This window comes from Strix aluco, chromosome Z (genome assembly GCF_031877795.1).
Source record: "Strix aluco isolate bStrAlu1 chromosome Z, bStrAlu1.hap1, whole genome shotgun sequence".
NCBI lineage: Eukaryota > Metazoa > Chordata > Aves > Strigiformes > Strigidae > Strix > Strix aluco.
Window position 1 is genome coordinate 92,661,748 of NC_133971.1, and position 21,200 is coordinate 92,682,947.

The window sequence follows — 21,200 nt, forward strand, 5'->3', positions numbered from 1 at the left end:
GCCGGGTCCACCGGCCGCCCCGATGGAGCTCTCCTGCCAAACGCTGAGAACCACCCACCGGGCGAGGGAGGAGGTAAGAACCGGCAGGACGGGCGGCCGCGCGTCCCCGTTGCCATGGAAATCGGGAGGGGCGTTTCTGCGCAGGCGCAGGGGAGCGGTGCGCAGTGCGCAGGCGCGGGGGGTTTGGCAGTGTCATGGCGGCCGAGACGGGGGCGGGCATGGAGGGTCCTGGGGTTACCGACTTGGCGGTGGCTCTGTCTCTCTTTCGGCGTGGGGGTTTCCCACACTCCTTCCTTCTCCTTTCCCTTCCCTTTACAGGAGGGAAGTGCTGCTTGTCCGCGCCGCAGGGCAGGGCAGGGCAGCCCCCTTGCTCCCCACAGCCCTCGTCCGTTGCATGGTCATGGCAGGAGCAGGTGCAGCGGAAGAGGACAAGCCCGTATTCCTCCCCCAGCTCCCTTTTCCGTAAATCAGGGCTGTACACTCCCACTGTGCCTCCATCCCACGGTTGGGTCGAGCTCCAGGAAGCCCAGAAGCACCAGGATTTTGCTACATTTCTTAATCTGTTCTTTTGCTTCCATCTGCTGGTCAAATTCAACTAGAGTAAGACTCTGAAGCTGCACTGCAGGACCTTCCCAGAAAGGTGTTCGGTGCTCTATATGCATACACAAGTCCCCACTGTGCATGAATAGCACTGGATTGCTCACGAAAATGTACTTTGGGGAGGGGTTCTGAGGCTGAGTTTTAGGTTATGTCAACCTCTTTGATTAGTAGATGATACATTTACCTAGGAATGGGAGCCTCCAGCACAGTCTCTGACCCCTGTGCTGATTGGATCTGAAAAACAGAACAGAGATGTCAAAATCTCTGATCCCAGTTCTGTGGAGTTTCTATAAAACAAAAATCAAGGACCTTTCAACACGTAACTGTTACCAAATCAAAAACCTTGTGAGTCAGTGGCACACGAATCATTGCTTTCTTGACCAACCCCACAAAGCCACATCTCCCTGTCTTTCACCAATCTTATTTTAGCACATACTCATTCCAGGAGGTAGGTGAACCTTGACACGTGTCAGTGCCACCAGCAGCTTTAGCTTTCCACTCACAGCTCTCTGCCCGTGCTGGTCTCCTTTCCTGAACTCCAGTTTATTCTCTAAGGACTGACTCCCACTGCAAGTACGTCCACAAAACAACATGCCTGCCACAGTACAGACAGATACTAACACTGCCCAGGGCAAGTGAATTCAGATCCCAGCCACTGAGGGTGGTGCCCTAAGGTGTGGTATTGAAATGGTGTTAATGTGCAGAAGGAAGACAAGAGGAAAAAGGGGTCTGATTTGTAACCTCACTAGTGGGGATTTGGGTGGCCCTGGTCCCAAGGATGGGTGTGACAACTAAATGCAGAAACATCGATGGGAATAGGACTCAAGAACTCTTTGCCTGTGAGCTGTACCATTGTGTTTGGGTTGTTTTGCTTTGAAAACTGACTTCTCCATAGCTTTTCACCAGATGGACGTGAAATCGGAGTTTATATTTTGGGTACAGAGTAGAGGGAGGTGTTCGTATTCTGCAGAGGGCAGAATTTTGGAGCCTACTTTTTTTTAAGCCAGTTGACTAGAACTGACTAAGACACAACCTGAAGCTACCAAAAGGATTCTTTGATTCTTGCTCTAAGGTTCTTGACTTCTCTGGAGGGAGCCTAGATACTTAATTTCTGTTTTCTGAATTGCAGTATTCCAATGCAGTATCTAAAAGTTAGGCTGCTACATCCTTAATTTGTAGCACTAAATAATTACTGGAATTTCTGCCCTTATCTGTAATGCGTTGTCCCATTAATGTGTTCTATATAATGGAAATTATTATTTTCTAGCAATTTTGGGAAAAAGGGTTTAAAAAAATTTGTGTAAAATTCTTATATGCATTACAATTATATGGCTGTTCACGGCTACCCAATGTAGTTGTACAATCAAAGAAATTTGTGAGGCATTTCACTGGTTTTAATTGTTAAATATTTCCTATGTTTGTTCTGTAAATCATTCTTGACAGAATATTATTGTAAACTTCAGTAGAACTTTGAAAATTCATACAAATGAGTGGGAGAGTTAATGCTAATTAGTTAATTTGTAAATTCAGCATCCTTTATTTGTGTTATTTAATAATTAACCATACTTTGTGTCTACTCATTTTTATGTATTCATAATATATATCACTTCAAATTAGTGAAGTCTTGGCAGTGTAAATCCTGGCTTCAGCAATGTTCCTGTTAAAAGAGGGAGATAACAGTGGTCTGTGAGTGGCTCTTAGCATTGGCGATGAATTAATGAAGGACAGCATGTAACTATTGCAGTGGGGGGAGAAATCAGAAGGTTTTTCTTTTCAGTGCACCAAACTCAAATTGTAAAATGTCTTTAGATTTTAAACGTAACATATCTCGGATGCATCCTAGTGTTACTGCTAGGACAGGCCTAACTTCTGTGGTGAGCTTGCTGTATGTCTTTAATTATGAAAGCTATTTGTAATCCTTCTTGAGAAACTTTGCCAGCTCTATTGTTTGCAGCAGGCTTGTATGATTTGGAAGAGAGAAGAGAGTAAAGAAGCGCCTTTTCTTTGTGCTGGGAAATCCTATTCAATGTCAGCCAAGTCATACATTGTTTAAAACTCACCCTTCTCTGTCTGTGTTTGTGAAAAAAATACTGTCACCAAGCCAAGCAATAATTGAACATCAGCCTTTTAAAAAGCCTGGCAAGGCTGCAAATACAAGATACAGAGGACTAGGGGAGAGGGAAAGCTGTGGGGATACAAGGTGGTGGAGGGAGGAGGAGAACTGGGTGAGCCTGTCATGCCTCAGCTACTCTATCCTGGCACAGCTTGGTCTTGAGGAACCTCATACTTGGCAGCCATCCCGGGATCCCAACAGCACAAGAAGGAGAGGACACTGTGTGTGTATTATGATAAGATCTTCCCCTGTGTGATTACAGAGCTAACCGCGTGCCTCTTGTCCGAATTCTTGATCACAGATCCCTCTGAACTCATCTTGTTGATTGCCTCAGTTGAATGTACAAGGGCACAGTATTACGACAGTAATGATTTCCAAGCTTCTCAGACTGTAACTTTTTTCTTCATGCTATCAAATATAGTCATGCAGAGATATAGGCTCAAATGGTAATGAAACATTATAAGGTTAAATTAATCTTTTAGTAGGTCCATTAATTTGATGGAATTACACAAGAGACTAGGTTGATTTATAATGTAAATGCATTTTAGTAAAAGGTATGGAAATGACTAAATGAACAATTGCATTTAAGGATGCACAACTCTTAATAGAGTTTAATTTTAAACGGCTGCAAAGAAAGGAATACTTACTACTTTTGTTAAGATAGAAATAAATAAAATACACTGTAAGTGTTGGAGCTAATTAGTTAAGTGCTCAACTGTTTAGTTTTTAAAACAAGATCACGCTCAAGTGCCTTAAGCTTTTATTAATTGCATGGACCCCAAAATCCCCTATAGTAATTGAAAATTTAATTACATACATTTTTTGTTCTTTTAAGAATGGAAGCTTATTAAACTTTAAACACTTAAACATCTATTGAAGTACCAGTGGCTATAAACAACATGCAATTCTAAATACTAATTAAACAGGAAGGCTAAATCACTATAAAGCTAAACTGAATTTTAAGTAACTTTGCACTCATAAGTACTCTGATTTTTTTCATGCTGTATAAGATTTACCATTTCCTCTCTAAGCACAGCTGAAGTCCTGGGCAGTGTTAGTATCTGTCTGTACTGTGGCAGGCATGTTGTTTTGTGGACGTACTTGCAGTGGGAGTCAGTCCTTAGAGAATAAACTGGAGTTCAGGAAAGGAGACCAGCACGGGCAGAGAGCTGTGAGTGGACAGCTAAAGCTGCTGGTGGCACTGACACGTGTCAAGGTTCACCTACCTCCTGGAATGAGTATGTGCTAAAATAAGATTGGTGAAAGACAGGGAGATGTGGCTTTGTGGGGTTGGTCAAGAAAGCAATGATTCGTGTGCCACTGACTCACAAGGTTTTTGATTTGGTAACAGTTACGTGTTGAAAGGTCCTTAATTTTTGTTTTATAGAAACTCCACAGAACTGGGATCAGAGATTTTGACATCTCTGTTCTGTTTTTCAGATCCAATCTAATGCAAATCTTTGTCAGTGGATCAGCTGATTAACAACTTAGTTAATTTTCTTTGGACTGATGTCTGACTTCTCAAATTAACCACTGCTTTTCGCATTTGTATTAACACAAGGTAAAGACAGAATGAACATCTCAGTCTAAACCATCTTCTGATTTTTAGGTGGGCCTCTTTTTTGAGGTAAAGGTTCACTTTTGCTTCCGTTTGGTCAGCGCAACAGGATGAACATTAGTATGTTAAGGCTGAACTGGGTTGCTCATACATAGACACAATGTTATCCTATACCCAAAGCAGGTCATTACTTAGAATATTTGAGATGCTGCCCATCAGTCTATCACTATTTATACTAGAATTTAAAATGCCTTTAAGCATAGCAGGAGTAACCTAGTGAGATGCACAGCAGCAGAAGACATACCAGAATGCAAATTCTTTGCAAGGAAAGTTCCAAGCAGGGACTGGGAGCCCTGTCAGCTCATCAGGCAGATGCAATTCCTTTCTCATCAGACTATTACTGTAAATACTAAAACATGAAACATTTGGTGGGTTTGTCTTCTATGGCAACCACTGTGTTTTCATTCTGTGTTTAAATATTCAGAGGTAGCTGTGATCTTGCCTTTTGATATGTGGGCAAACACAACAGTCAATTTTTCTCAGCATAAAACAGCAGGAGTAGTTACATTTAGAAGACAGGTGGGACTCTCAGCGAGTGATAGCTCCGGCTTCCTTCTTGCACATCCAAGCCTGTTTCAGAAGATTCAGATGATCCAGGAGAAATGGTGAAAGGTCCACAATTCAAAATGTATTTTCCAAACACCAGCATCTCAAAACAGTAAGAATGAAAAGATCCTTTCATCCCAGGGCGTCGGTGTCATCCCTTTGCTCATGGCAGTTCTCAGAATTGGTTTATTTCTTGTTGCAGCACCTCTCAGGAACCGATCTACTTCATTCAAGAGTTACTGATCTACCAAGCATTTACACATCACTCTTACTCCCTAAAATGGTTAGAAAAATCTTTGTACCACCACTGAAAGGCAAACAGTGTTGTAGCTTCCTTATGGACTCAGAGTGGCTGCGTAACTTTATCAAGGGGTTATTAAAGATAGTAAAGGCTAGAAGTGGGGTGTGGTTTCTTCCCTTTTCCCCGGCCAATTTGATTCTTCTCCCTCAAACACCAGAATGAAGTTTCTACCAATCTTTCTATTAATATGTGAAATACAAACACACTTTCACCCCACAGGAAACATTAAAAGCAAACCCCCAGCCCTTTCTTAGTTGTGTCACTAGATGGCCCCACATCTGAAGCAAATATCCCAGAAAATATCTGCTATACTGGGACACCTTTTGCCTGCTCTACCCAGTACTTTTTACAGGTTGACGAACACACAGAGAGGTGTTAGTTTTTTAAAAAAACCCCAATCACTGATTGTGCTGTCACAAGTGTTTAAATTAGCAGCAGAATGCTATATGATACTCACTGCTGTGTACAGTGCAGAGGGAGCAGATAGGTCTAATCTGATAAAGGAAAGGCATGCTAAAGAGGTAAACTGGTCTTGCAGTACACTGCACCACCCAAAAGCACCTCTGCATGTAGGAATAAGTGATTCTTTGGTGTCCACAGTATGTAATGGTGCTTCCTTCCAAGAGACCAGAAGGAGGAGAGGGTAATTGTCTTTCTGTATGGATATTCCTTTTACACATCTTGTGGGATTTGAAAACATAAGCCTTGGTCAGTAGTAATTCTTTGGCTTGTTTGTGTGCCAGGTGCTGGCAGAGAGCAGCAGAAGTAATTTTTACAGATGCTGGGGCTCTCTTTCCAGTATGAAGAGGATAAAGGTTTGTGGGTCTGTCACCTGAAGGTTCCTAACACTTGAGCTAGGCTTTTTCTTGGGGAAGGATGCAGAAAGGAGGGAAACTGGGTGTGGAAGTAGGAGACTGTGTATGCATTAGTATACAACATGATCAGGAATATATATGTGCTATGCAAGCAACAGAAACTACTGCTGTTTTCTCCATCCACTGAATAAGTGTCACTCTTTCATACTCACACTGGGTCCTCATAAGTAATCACGGAATGATAGAATATCTCAAGTTGGCAGGGACCCATAAGGATCAGCGAGTCCAACTCCCAATGCTGAAGGCCAGCATCCTAAAAGAGAAAAGAAATAATTCATTTGCCTAAATGTGGGTTTGGCCATACCTGCTTTTCCTGTGGTTCCACCTTCAAACCCAATGAGGCAAAGTCGATATGCTGATTTCTAGAACTTTCCTTCTGACCCTAAAATCTCAGGGTTTCTCTGCAGACACTCAGCATATATGGCATGTTTCATCAGCGTAAGGCTTTGTTCCCGTATCTTACACGATTTCTGCTTCCACCACCCCCTTTGCTCTACTTGATATTGCATTTTATGCTCCCCCCCAATGTAGCTTCACGGAATGATGACAAAGATGTTTTACACTGCCTTGTTTTTATCACTACACCATTTGTGAATGACATTGGGTTGTCCAGTCTGTGTGAAGAAATCCATAGGACTGGCTCCATATTTAAATTTCTGCATGTTGGGACCTGACTTTGGTCTATCCTGTGTTAAAATTAGGCAATGTTATCTCAAACTACTAATTCTTCGAGTACTCTGTATTTCACTTATGTTTTTATATCAAGGTCCATGAATTGGGAAGGGCCAGGAGTATACAGCTGATCTTTGTAGTGTAGTTATGCAGATCCCAGACCTTTTCTCCATCCTGAATTCTCCCAGCACTCAGAAAATGGGTTTCCAGTTTCCAAGAGGGAGGGACACAGCCATGCTGGAGCACAGGATTTCCTTGCACAGCCCTTGGAGACACTATGCATGAGGTCTGCAAGAGTCCTACCTGAAATTCTTAGCAGCCTGAACATGTTGGAGGGCTATAACCATAGTAATATTTTTCCAACCTCAAAGTAATTTTCTCTTCTCCCGGAAAAGGTTTCTACCCATCCAGTAGCCCTGATAATGTGTAAGAAAAATTACGTTGAAAACCACTTTCCTTCTGTTTATTAACAGTGAGTTGTTTTACAGTTCTTACATGCTGTTGACTTAATTTGTTTGTTTCCACAGGCTACATTTAGATGCTGTTTACAGCAATAAAGAGAATATTACATTTGATCTAGAGTTCTGTCTTAATTCACAGGATGAGATGCGAACAGAAGCTCGTCGAAAAAACCTCCTCATTCTAATTTTGCATTATTTAATGGAGGAAGGGTATGTTTTTAAAATAATGCTGCTCTACATTTGTGGGTTTGTGTGTGTCTGACCTCCCATAATGTGTCCTTCTGACCTCTGTTGCGTGGATCGACAGCATGGCCCTTTGGCTTAATGTGAGGAGGAGGTAAACTACTATTACATATCTTGGCAGTTTACTTTGCTGTATTGTTTCAGTTTCTGGAACAAAAATGTCCTATATAATTTAAAAATACTTTAAAGCAATCAGCAAAGTACTTTTAAATAGGGTATATGCTTTTATAATAAATAGAGTTGTGGACAGGTTAAAAATAGCATATACTTACTAATGCCATTGTTTGCTTTTTCTGTCAAAAATCAGAATAAGATAATAACACTCAGTGTTTTGATCTTTGCTTTTTGAAATTACCAGGTATGTCGATGCTGCAAATGCTTTGGAACAAGAGACAAAATTAAGTTTACGAGGCTTTGAAGTTTGTGACAACATTGATCTTGAGACAATTTTGATGGAATATGAAAGCTATTACTTTGTAAAATTTCAAAAATATCCTAAAATTACCAGAAAGGTCCTGGACACTGGTATGTGGCTGTTTTCCAAAAAGAAAGCTTTTGTTTCTCAAAGCCTAAAACATGTATTTGCCTGATATACTTACCACCCTTCTTGTGTATGTCAGTGTTTAATGTTTGAACTCTCTTACAGTTACAGAGCTATAGTTCTAGCACATGGGACATAAGAATTGAGAGATGGAACTTTGAGCCCTTCTGTTCTTCCTTCTCTCTTTATATAGAGGAAAAAGAAAGTGATGTTTTGCTGTCTTTTACAAATTGCTTCAATATTGGAAAATGCCATGTAAGCACAAAGTGTTATGGCATAGATACATGCACTTTCTTCTCATGGGGAGAAAGTAGTAAGTCTGTTCTATCTTGGATTTAATTTTTAAATTAAAATAACCCACTTAAGTGAAATATTATAATTTTGCTCATCCAAGCTAGTGCTTAAAAGTTTATCACCACTAGTCTCATTAACCATTTTTTTCACACATTTTCATATACTAAAGGTAATGTGCCAAACAAGTAATAGGTTTATCTGCTCCAAAGGCCTTAAAGTCTGAGGTATAAACAAATGATACAGAATAAGGCAAATCAGAACCTGAGTGTTTTGTTATGACCCTGAGAGCCTGAATGGTTTTGTACTTGAGCACAAAATGTGACTTACAGAAGCCATAAGAAAAACTGTGTAAGAGTCACTTATGAGGAGCTTGGAAGGTGCATAAAACACCAACATCTCTTACCTGTTTGTCTCATAAGAAAAATATAATCATTAGAGGAGGGGATGATTGGCCAGGGAACATCTCTGAGCAGTCATCATTGTTTTGTATGGCTGCCAGCAACTCTGAAATCACAGGTAAATGAAACATTATACAAATATAATAAAATTACCTGTCTAGGTGAAATGATTTTGAAAGGTACTGAAGCTACTAGTCATCATTACATTCATAGTGATGCAGAAGATCAGTACTAGCTGGAAGCAAGCATTATCTGCATGAAAAAGATTTACAGCTAGAACCTATTGATTGGCATTAATACAAAGAGGAGCAGTCTTGCAGGACAAAACCAAAGGGATTTGTTACGAATCAAGAAGGAAAATGTATTTTGCAAAGCGTTCATCACGTTATACTTAGTCAAACCGAGTAGTCACCAAGTCTTGATCCATGATCCAAGTGAACAATTCCCAGAAAGCCACTCTTAGACACTTACAAGCTCTTAGTACCCATTTTTTGGACAGTAAAGCTACTCAGGCATGGGGCATGCTGACATCACCCAAGCCCAGAATGGTAACCATGCTGGCAGGAGGGTATCATTTCTTTTCTCTGAAGCCTAAGCAGTGTCCCTCCTGCGTGTGTCTCTCTAGAGAAGCTGCTGCCTGGTTCATTGTGACCTGCCTTAAATTGTGTCCATGGTCAGGTCATGGTACACATAGGCCAAACAAAGTGATTAGGGTGGTGGTCCTTCCTACTAAATTCTTTGTAATACTCCCAGCAAATCCTGCAGAATCAACTCATTTCCATGCAGAATTGCACTTAGCAGTGTTGTAGATGTACCCGCAGGATGACAAATTTCACGCATGGGCTCTGCTGCCTCGAAGTACACTGTGTTCCCAAGCTCCTTCAGTGAAAGAGCTGTTTGGGAAGGATTATTGTATTTAAGTGTATGAGCATCTGGGTGCAAGAGCATTGTACAGAGAACACTGATAGGAGATGTATTTTGGAACAACTAGGTGCATGCTAGCATGATACAAACCCTCGGCTTTATCAGTTGACATCTGGGCTTTGTGAGTTTGACATTTTGTGAGAAAAGCTTTTCTTTGACAGTTGTTTCAAATGATGTAAGTGCAAAAAATAACATAGTTTGATAACCACCGTTGCAATGTGACATTTATGCTGTCTTGGTATGTTGAACATGATAAAATTACTACTAAGAAGAGTGAGGCAAATTCTTACTTCCCAGTTCAGCAATGAAAAAAATATTAGCATTAAATAAGCATTCTGTGTGATATATTGAATTAGTTTATTGTGCTTAATCTAATTTCTGGTAGTGTCCATTTTACTGTGAAAATGATACTGGTTTTAAAATGTAAGCAAAGAAGCCAAAGACTGAATGAACCTTAAAATTTAACAAGCCTGAAGCCAAACTGCTATCTCCAATATCAGTTTGCTTTCAAAACATTTTTGCAAGCTTGCATTGCTTGTAATCATGCTGTTCCTGCTTATGCATTTTTCTTTCCAATGTCATTTAATGTATGCTCAAAAATATTTTTGAAAGGGAAAAAAATCAGGTTGCCCTTTTTTATATCCTTAATTATTTTCCATTTTAATATTAATTTTGCCACAGCAGAAAATAAACAACAGCTGAGAACTGGGGGAAGACCAAGAAGGTAAGAGAAATGTGTGGGGTTTTTTCTGGGCAGAAAATTTTCCTATAAAAGCAATATGCAGCATGGTTAAAATAACTGTGATACCATAGGAATACTAAAGCCTAGAGTCATGCTGCTGACTGCGTGGTGCATTTTTCTGTATCTTTTAGAGGAAAATAAAGACTTATTTCCCAAATGGAGATGCAGACAATTTACAAAGTTTCTACAGTGTTGTTAAGGTAGGGTGGCGTGTAGGGTAGCATTGAACTTTGCTGTGATTAAAATTGATGCCTTAACTTGACAGTGGGAGAAAAGTTAGCCCAAAACTGCTTTCTTTCAAAACTCTTGCCTTTTAATCTTTTGGTATTTTGAAGGAAAAAAAGAGGTTGTGAAAGCCTTTCAAGGTGCTATTTTTTTAATTCTAGGGCAGCAAGCTCTTCTCAGAGTTTCCCAAGGCTTAAACATCAGACTGTGCAACGACCATTGTCAAAAACTTCACCTGGGAGTACAACAGAATTTAAATCTTCTACCAAGGAGACCCTCAAACAGGTTTAAGTGTGTTTTATCTTGGCAGCATTACAGTTGAAATTTATGTGATTTTATTTTGAAAGGCTATAGGCAGCAAGAGGATGCAAGTTACACAATAATTGTGTAACAATTAATAATTGTGTAACTAATGGGTTTTACCAGTTATGTCATTTAAGGATTATAGATGCAAGGGTTCAGGAGAATATGCTTTCTGGCTGTGAGTTTGGGAGCAAGTCACAGGCAAAAATTAAAGGAAACGGAGTCATATAATCCAACCTATACTGAAAGCAACCAGAGTTTTCCCATTAACACCAGTAGATTGATCTTTTAGTGCCAGAAAGCCAGACAAACCAACCAAATAGAAAGACTGGTGTCAGCTATAATCATCTTCACCGTGTTTGAGATTGGGGGAGTAATTTGGCTCTCTAACTTTCAGTTTGGTGAGTCTCATTTTGGTAAGATTGCTGTGAAAACTATTACCATCCCTTACAGAGGAGGGAGCAGGAACAACAGATTGGTGGGCAAGCACCATGTCTGTTATAGCTTTTGAGGAACTGCGAGAAGGGAACCTCTTTTTTTCTTTAAGTCCTTGTCCATATTCCTGCATAGGGTGGCTCTCATCACTGACCCGTTCTCTCACCCTTTAAAAAACTTAGTTTTTGGACACTACAGCAGTGACTGCTATGAAGTGAATGTCAAAGTAATTTATAATCCTAAAATGGCTCCTCATTTCTGAGTTGACACATTGTGCCTTATACTTGCCTGTTGTTTCCACTGTTCATTAAGTGTTTCTGCACATAGCTATGTAAAATGCACATTTACAACTTAGAATGAAATGTAATAATAATAACAACGTGTATGAAATAACTTGAATGCTGAGCTCTAGAGCCATGGCTAAATGTACATAACTAAATGTACGGTGGTGTCTGACAATATGGGATTACTGTTGCAACTACCATGTAATGATACAGCTCATCTGGGCATGTATGAAGAAGTAGGATGATACCTATAATGGGATAACTGTAACTCATCTACTTAGCAATACATCTGTTTTAAAATTGATTTTTCTTTAGGATAATGACAGTGCAGTTACTCTGGAGCAATCTCACTTTGGCTTAAGCATTACAGCAATCAACAAAACTGGAGGAGACAGCACTCACCTAAGAAGGGTTGGTGGAAACCTGGCATGTGATTTATGGTAGAAAAGTGTATGTAGAAAAAACACATGAAAGTTTTTTCACAAATCTCAAATGTGAGCTTTTTCTGTCTATTTGTATATAAAATAATCCTGTATAATCAGCTGAAGGCTCAATTTTATGATTTGGGCAGTAATTCTTTGCATAGGAGACTCTGCTTGCATTAAATAGTGTTTCAAACATCATCAAGAAGGAAGAATATCTCTGGTTTTAAAATAGCTAAGGTAATTAGGTAATAGCTAAAATTGAAGATAAATTTCAAATTCCTGAATGAGATGATAAGAGGCTCTGCAGCGAACTCGTTGCAATGACTGAGAAGATGTGTGTTCTTTTCCCATTGCTACCACAGGTTCTGTGGTCAGTTTTTGCCGTGTTTAGGACTTTATGTGCAGCAAGGAAACTAATTGCTATAATGGCAAGCAAAATTTGGTCCACTGCAGTTCTAATAGTTAAAGCCTATCAAAACATTATTTTCTCCTTTAGGGCCAAGTAATTGACTTCCATAGGATGATTCAGGATGCTGTCAAAGTATCATCAAATGGAATAGCCTTGAACAGCCTCAATTGTGATCCAGATCCTTCAGTAAGTGCTTCTGTTCATACTTCCATCCAGTGAACGTGAACATCAGTTTCATATAGCCAGGAACAAAATAAAACACCGCAGTGATGTTGTCTTTGTTCCCAAGTGCTAAAAAAGGGCTTAGATTTCTGAGTGGTGTATTTCCTTCTTGAGTGGACAGTCATACTTGATACCTGTCTAATTTGTTGACATTTGTTTACTCTTTGAACAAGACAACAAATACAAGTGATACCTTATGATTCACCACAAAAACCCCAAAACTGCAGAAACCCACAGAACGTCTGAAGGTGAAATTCTGGTTCCTTTGAATTCAGTACGTTATTTAGTGTTTACCTCAGCTGAGGCAAGAACAGAGTTTAGATGGTTAAGATAGAAAACTTTCAGTAAAGTAATCACTCCTTAACAGAAGCCATAGCTTTTACGACAGCACATCCAACTTACTCAGTGCCACTCCACCTGGCAACTGCTACACCTGAAGAGACTTTCAAAACAGGCTGTATGCTAATGTGGTGAACCATATTTACATTTTCACTTCCCTTAATCTATGTAGGGCATGTTTAGGACTACACGTGCAGTAAGAGAGCATCTCATTTTAATGTTAATGCAGGATTAGATTCTGTAAGATGAAACGATGAGTTACTGCAAATATGGCTTACTTCAAAATCTTTATTATTATCCATATTTTTACAGCTTTAAAAGTTGTTACGATGTATCAGCTTTTTTGAAATTATTTCATAGTTAATCTATTTAAAACTAATTGAAGTCTGACAAGAACTTATGTTTGTCTTTTTTAGGAACGATTACTGAAACCCCTTAGTGCTTTTATTGGCATGACTGGTGAGATGAGAGAACTTGCAACGGTTGTAAGCAAAGTAAGTGGATCTCCATTTCAGTTGTATAGAGATCTTGGTTATCTTTGTCATCTGAGAATACTGTTTGTTTCTTTTTACTGTCACTGATAGTGTTTATTCTTGAATGTGCAAGCTATTTCTCTTATCATGCGACTCCCAACAAGTCATTTCTGTACATGTAATGATGTTTCTTTCTGATACACAATGGGAGGACGTAATTAAGAGTGTTCATTTCTAATGGGGAACGTGTAATCTAATCATGCTGTACCCATGAGACTGTCATAGCTTTTCCCTTTGTTCTTATTGCTACAGAAAATGTACAATACTCCGCTGAAAAGAGAGATTTAAATAATTTAGCTAATACCAGCTATTATGTAATGTATTACCTGTGATCAAATGGTGGGAAAGCCTTGATTCAACTCTGTGGGTGCAGTTTTCATTCAAGGCATCGGGTGATATGCAGTGTGGATGGTGTGCCAGTATCGCAGCAATATCCTGATTCTGAGTGCATCTGCTAGATACCATGTACCAAAATTATTAAACCCTGATATTCCCACAGTGTTTATAATGCTGGTGCTGTGCTTTGCTGTGTGCTGCCTGCACGATCTGGACTCCTTGTCTCTTCTCGCTTGACGCAGTTGAGAGATGCTGTTACTGTAGGCTCTGGAAGCAGTGCCCTTCCCTCATCCCAGCACAGGAGCTGCAAGGGCAGCATCAATAATACACTGTATCCCAGGGCACACTGGGGATTCTTCCAGGACAGGTAGTTTGGCACCTGGAGGGAATCCCAACATTGTCACCACCATTTCATTGCACTTGTGGGTCGAGGTGCAGTCTAGCAAACAGGCCTTAGGCTACTGGGGATCAGCCTGGCTACAAAGCAGGTAAATGCTTTGCGTGCATCACCTCCCAAACTCCACGAGGCACTTCTCCAAAAAACTTCATAGTATCACAATATTTGATAGTGTTGTGACTCTTTCAGGATATAAGCATCAGAAATGGTATCAGCTGTTGCTCCCACATACTTAAAGTCAGCTGTTCAAAGAGACTGGAAGTCTTTTGCTGACTGATTTTTGTAAACTGTGTATGGCCCAAATTCTTGGTCTGCAAGTTTTGCATTTGCAGTTTAGTAGAACTGAAGCCTAAGAAATTTCCAACCTTAAAGTAAGAATATTCTCATTCATTTCCATTCCTGTCTGTTTTTTAATTTATGATAAACCTTTAAAATAGTGTTGTTCATTCTGCTACTTCAGCAAAAAGCAATAGGGTTGCTTTAACCTTCGTTATGGTATGTTTTTTAAATTGTGCTGGTATGTTCCTAGTTGCTATGGTAATCAACACTGTGTAAATCAATAAAAATAAATAGCATGTGGTATCTATTTCACAACACAATCTAATTTAATTTGAAAACAGTTATGGAAGTCTCTACTTAGTATCATAAATCTGATTCATCTTAATTTGCTGTTAATAGAAAGGGAAAGTGTAATCTACTCTATATAAATAATTTTTCTAATTGTATTAAATCAAATTTTCCCCTCGGATATAAGCACATAATTTTTCTTCAGTCTCTGGGGTCTGCCTGTTTTTATTGGAGAGCAGAATTTATCCCAAGTATTTTTGTTGAGGATATGATAATTTCTGCAGAACAATTAGTCTCTGGAACACAAAGTCACAAAATATTACTAAGGCAAAGGGAAAGATTTGTAGATTTGGAAAGTTTGATGAATTAAATAAAATTAATTTAGTGAGTGCTTCAGGGCATAGACTAATTACTGACTATCTTTTGATAGATGCTTAGGGGAAAATTTTCCTCCTGTTACAGAGTTTCTCACAGTTTTTCCTGCAGCCTATAAAATCTTGCATAGTGTGGAGTAAATACCAATTCTTCCATTACCTATAAGTAATAGGTGCAGACATAAAGTTACTGAGCATCAAGTTTAAAACAAACAAAAGTATCTTTACACTGCACATGATTAAACTGTGGAACTCATTACTACAGAATAAGCAGTTCAAAAAAGAGATAAGAGAAATTCATTGAAGAATGAATGTCAAAGGGTGTTTGAACTCAAAGACTAAGATGTAATTTTAATTATCTAAGTCCTTCGGTTGCAGATTTTGGTGGATGTAAATATGAACCAACATATCACTCCTATTGCACTTTTTTTAAAACATGCAGTACTTGCCAGCATTGGAGACAAAATATTAGGGTTGGTGAACCTTCATATCATGATAGCTCTTCATACGTTAGTTAGTTACTAAAACCAACTAACAGAAAACAGATCTGAGAAACAGAACTGCTCAGCATATACATTTGGCAGTGTACATGTTCTTAGGGAAACTAGGGGCTTGAGGGGAAGCAAGGCACAGTGTAGCAGCTCTGTAGAAATGATTGCTGTGTATGCTTTCCTCTTGGGAGGTCCCTGGTACGTAGGGTTAAATAATACAGTTTGTATCACTTAATAGCACTCTTATTTTATAACTGAGTCGATTCTTTGCCAGAGGTCATTATCCTAGTGCAGAAGAAGTTTTACTGACAGGATGTGATGTGTGTTGCAGGACATTTATCTCCATAACCCAAACGTGAAGTGGGATGATATTATTGGACTGGATGCAGCTAAAAGGCTAGTCAAGGAAGCAGTTGTTTATCCCATAAGGGTAAGGCACTAAATAGTTTTGAGAAAACCAATGTTGGGCTCGTTAGCATTTTCCTTGTAATTACAATGATGTTTTAGAGTTCTCACTATTTCTGTGCGTTTCTAGGCAGTTCATGTTAGAACTATTCCTGTTTCATCTGACAAAGGCATGCGCATTCTCCTATAGGAAAACGGCTTTTCAATATTAAAATTATAAAATTGGGTTCTGTTCTTTGGCATATTTGGCATATTTGGCAATGTTAGAGGGGCTGGATTTGGCCCATATTAATTCAATGGATATCAAACCAATTGCGTATGAAGTATTCACTTAAATCAGATTTTGAATGGTAAATACAGTATTTTTCTCAGTACTCAGATCATAAATATTGTATTGTTTTGCAGGGTTTTTATGCCCTTCTCTTCAAATTTCTTGGGTTTCCTGAATGTGTTAGGAGCAGTGGAGATAGGGGTTAGAATCCCCTGCATTTTGTTATAGATGATACAGTTTTAATCCATAAATTAATTTTCTGTTTCCACAGTACCCACAGCTGTTTACTGGCATTCTGTCTCCTTGGAAAGGATTATTGCTGTATGGACCACCAGGTATGGAGAGCTTTATACCGTATCCATTTGTTCATCACTGCCTCTGGTTTTGTCCCATGGATAAATAATTGGTGCTAATTAGATCAAATGTGCTGGTAAAGAACATGTTCTGTAATGTGAAATAAAAGGAGACATAAAGGATGGTTACATCTGTCTCTGACACTCAGACTTGTCCATTTGCCTTTCTCACAACCCTTGACTATTTCTACACCTGAATCTTCCAAAAACAGTACTCATACTCACCATCCAGAGGAGTGACAACTCTGTTTTTACTCAGCTTGGACCATATTAATCAAGTTTGGCTTGACCTGATTTTCCAAAATGTGAATAAATATAGCAACGACTCACCTTCTTAAGGAAAATATCCTATCTTTCTTCTGCATTTAGGGGTTGTTTTGGAAATGGGGTGGAAGCTTTGCCCTCTGTGCTAGCTGGGTGTTTTCCATGTCAGCACAGCTTCCCTGCTTGCTCTGCTCCACTTTGACAGGAGAGGAGGGGACAGAGGCAACAAGCACCGCCTGAGTCAGGTTGCAAAGGCTGCAGTAAACTCCATTTGTTCCTCTGAGTGTTTAAATGTACTTGCCACAGAAGGTATCTGACCATTTCAGCATGTGGTACTTCAGAATTTGGGGAATGGATCTGCAGTGCTGTGTTACCTGAATTTCTCCAGACAATTCTGGAAGGCCCACAAAAATGATCCGAGGGCTGGAGCACCTCCCCTGTGAGGACAGGCTGAAAGAGTTGGGAGGGTTCAGCTGGAGAAGTGCTCAGACCTTAGAGTGGCCTCCCAGTACTTAAAGGAAAGATGGGGAGGGACTCTCTATCAGGGGGTGTAGGGGTAGGACGAGGGATAACGGTTTTAAACTAAAAAAGGGGAGATTCAGACTGGACAGAAGGAAGAAATTGTTTATGATGAGTGTGGTGAGGCCCTGGCACAGGTTGCCCAGAGAGGTGGTCGATGCCCCATCCCTGGAAACATTCCAGGCCAGGTTGGACGGGGCTCTGAGCAACCTGGTCTAGTGAAGATGTCCCTGCTCATGGCAGGGGGTTGGACTAGATGGCCTTTAGAGGTCCCTTCAAACCCAAGCCAGTCTGATTCCATGACTTTTTTTACTGTTTTTTTCTGACTGATAGTAGGATGCAAGGAATTATTCAAACATTTGCACTGTATTTCTTTAGAGAGTGAATTTCTTCAATGCTGTTGTTTGTAGGTACTGGAAAAACTTTGCTTGCTAAGGCTGTTGCCACAGAATGCAATACAACCTTTTTCAACATATCAGCATCCACCATTGTCAGCAAATGGAGGGGTGATTCAGAAAAACTTGTCCGGGTAAGGATTATTATCATATCATTTGTTATACTTCAACAAACATCAGATTCCCACTTAAAGAACTGGAGCTTAACACGGAACTGGAAAGTGAGTATTCCTCTGATACTCATAATCTTTCCTTTCTTGGACAAAACATCTAACTCTGTTTGTATCCGATTAAAATGGGAATTATATCACTTCTGCCGGAGTCTCACAATGGATTCTTGCTGTGGAATTTTAGTTCTGTAATGTGAGATGACGCAGATGTCCTGAAGGCAACAAATATTTTTGACTCACTGAATATGAGACAGGCAAGCAGATTTCCTAACTAAACTAGTGTTTTCTTAGTGACCCCTTCAAAGCACTTCACATCCTTTCGTCAAGGATTGGCTCCGAGGCTCCCTACAAAATGTTATTTAGATTCCCAAATTCCCTACTACTCTTAGTCTTCAGGGCACAGAATTGGCAAAGAGTTCCCTTGTCACAAAGATCTTACAGTCAAACGCAGATGTAATGTTTTAAGGAAGGTAATTTGATAGTAAATGGGTAAATTTATTTTTGCACATAGACTAGCAAGTAGCATGCATGGCTCAGCTGTGATACAAAAAAATTCAGGAGTTCAGGTGTAGCATCCTTGCCCTAATGTGCCCATCCTAATCTCTCCATAATGTCCACCATTTCAGTGTAAAAAATCCACAAGCTATTAGCCTTCCTTAACACACATCTCTTGAGCTACATTTCAGATAGATACAGAGCTCTTGAGAACAAATAATCGTAACAGATTGCACTTGGCAAATAGCACTGCAAGCATTGTTAATCTCTCTTGAAATTTAGGCAACCTCTGCAACATAATTATTCTTCATGTGTCCTTTGTCCTTTAAAATGGCACATTTTTCTTCTGACATTCACCTCCTATGTTATTTATCCTCTTGACATCTGTCTCAGTAGCTTCCTAGAAGTTTTCCTTTTGGCAGAAGTAGGGATGGGACAGTCCATTTTTTGACACGGTCATCCAAAAGGTTTTTGTGAACATGCTGCAGCATTTGCAGTGGTACTGAGTTTGTGGCATTTTATCCTTAGTTGTGTTTTTGTCAGAATCCAAAAATGAAATGAGATTGTGGATCAGGACAGCTCTAAGATAAGTATTGTGTGAATTTATATCCTAAAATTGCACGAGGCTGGTGAAGGAATTTTCTCAAGTTGTGTGGAGTATATGTGGGTTTTGTGGTCATTTGGAGACATGTCCACTCATCCTGTTTTCCTCAATTCTCAGCTGTATTGGTGTGATTTTATGTTTTAGATTTGTCAGTAAAATTGTAGACTGGTCATGGACTACTTGTGACTCTGGGCAAATCATGTGCTTCATATCCAAAGTGTAGAAAATAACATATATATTTTAAAATTTGTTTTTTCAAGTGTTCAGATTAAAAAGTGCTGGATTAATATATATTGTTAGCGGTATTTATTTAAAAACTCAAAGAACACTTCACTGAAGAAGAACTGACAATATGTTCTTACTGCTAATATAAGCTTCCTTATGTTTACAGAAAATAGATGAAACTTCTTTCTCCAAAGGGCAGACCCAGATTTTCTGTGTCAGCTTAATATTCCATTTTTTAATCTTGATTGTTCAAGCAGTTTATGTTTGTTTTCACCAGGAAAAACAAAAGAACTGCTTGATTCTTATCAAGAGAATTACTCCACTTCCTTTCATTGTGGTTCAGCTGACTTGTAATTTTTTTTTCTCAAATCCTTATTTAACAAAACTACAAATGAAGCAACAACAAAAGATGATGTTTAATCTCTGATAACAATTTAAAAGTTCCCAGAATCCTCTGATGGATCATTTTCTTCTATCTCATTATTCACAGGGTACTCTGATAGAATGTAGCCAGAAAAATTTACACATAAAGACAAGATTACAAGTCTGTGTTCTTTAGAGCTCCTTTACAAACCTTTCAGAATTTGAGAGGATTCAGGGACCCTCAGCCTACCCAGAGCTTTTTTTTCCCAGCAGATATCCCTCTTTGTCCTAGAAGTTTGGAATGTGGGTGCTGTTATTTATCTTGTGTGCCAGTGGCCCTTAATGCCTTTTTGTGTTAGTTTAGCTTTTCTTTCATGTTTATTCTTCTCTCTAAACAGGTGTTATTTGAGCTTGCCCGGTACCATGCTCCTTCCACAATTTTCCTGGATGAGCTGGACTCAGTCATGAGTCAAAGAGGCACTATTTCTGGGTAACTAATGAGATCACTTCCTACGACTTTAGAAGAATCTTTGTCCCCCTTTTACTGCGTCTTTTCAATATTGTGTGTGTGTGTTCAGGTACTGACCAGTGTTTAATCGTGCAGTGTACCTGTTAGAAACAAATCTTAGCTAAACTAAAACCTGAGGCTACTCCATAAACTTTGGGCCCTTGAAAGACTTGTCTTTTAGATTTTGTTGACATTATAATTACTTTGAGTGGTAATGGTAGTTTTCTTTACTTTTTATTAAGCAATTTTTCTTTTGTTCTGTTTAGTAGCCTCACAGTGTGTTATTGTCAGAATGCCTATCAGCTCTGAAAGCACCATTTCATGGAAGTGTTGTATACGCTGTGGGGATTTAAAGAGCGAGATGTAGTGGTTGTTTCATTCAGAGTAGATGAGATCCGTAGAGAAGCAAGCGTGAAAGACAGGTTGTGTGAAGAGTAGCAAGGGACTGTGGGTCCAGCAAGACTGTGAGAAGGAGGGAAATGCAAGAGTGTACAACCGGCAGTGCTGTACTTTAAAATAAGGGATTTCAAGTGGAAATAAAGGCAGGGAGGGCGGGAAACAACCTATAACTTATTAGAGGTGAATAGGAAACAGCTGATTTTGTGTCAGTTTGGACAGGCTTAGGTGTAGCAGGGTAAGATGGGATGTACATGGTGGAATGGCATTTTCATTAATGGGACTAATTTTAGTGGCATTGTCAGGACTTCCAGATGCAGGAATGGGAGGATGTTATTGTCATCCATGGTACAGGCAGTTTATAGTTTAAAATAGATTGAAAATGTTATGGATGGGGAAGAAGCAGGAGAAATATAAAAATATTGTTATAACCATTAGGAGCCCATTACAGTGGATTTTATGTACTGTAAATTATATGCTCACAAAGATTTATAAATAGAATATGACATATTGTAAAGATGCAACTTGTAATAATTGTCAGTTAATAGCTATAAATTATGGGCC

At 39.3% G+C, this 21,200-nt stretch overlaps 1 protein-coding gene across 2 annotated transcripts in view; it reads left to right on the forward strand.

Annotated features, from left to right (window-relative positions):
- The window catches only part of KATNAL2 (katanin catalytic subunit A1 like 2), a 32,466-nt gene continuing 11,266 nt past the window's right edge, over nt 1-21,200 (forward strand). The window contains exons 1-12 of one of the 2 annotated variants that reach the window (XM_074811806.1): nt 1-73; nt 7,326-7,396; nt 7,788-7,954; nt 10,268-10,310; nt 10,715-10,838; nt 11,891-11,986; nt 12,497-12,595; nt 13,387-13,464; nt 16,000-16,098; nt 16,616-16,679; nt 17,891-18,009; nt 20,131-20,222. In XM_074811806.1, the coding sequence (XP_074667907.1) occupies nt 23-73; nt 7,326-7,396; nt 7,788-7,954; nt 10,268-10,310; nt 10,715-10,838; nt 11,891-11,986; nt 12,497-12,595; nt 13,387-13,464; nt 16,000-16,098; nt 16,616-16,679; nt 17,891-18,009; nt 20,131-20,222 (1,103 nt within the window). In that variant the 5' untranslated portion in view covers nt 1-22. Of the gene's footprint in view, nt 74-7,325; nt 7,397-7,787; nt 7,955-10,267; nt 10,311-10,714; nt 10,839-11,890; nt 11,987-12,496; nt 12,596-13,386; nt 13,465-15,999; nt 16,099-16,615; nt 16,680-17,890; nt 18,010-20,130; nt 20,223-21,200 lie in introns of those variants that run through there. The other variant, XM_074811805.1, reaches the window with a different exon arrangement.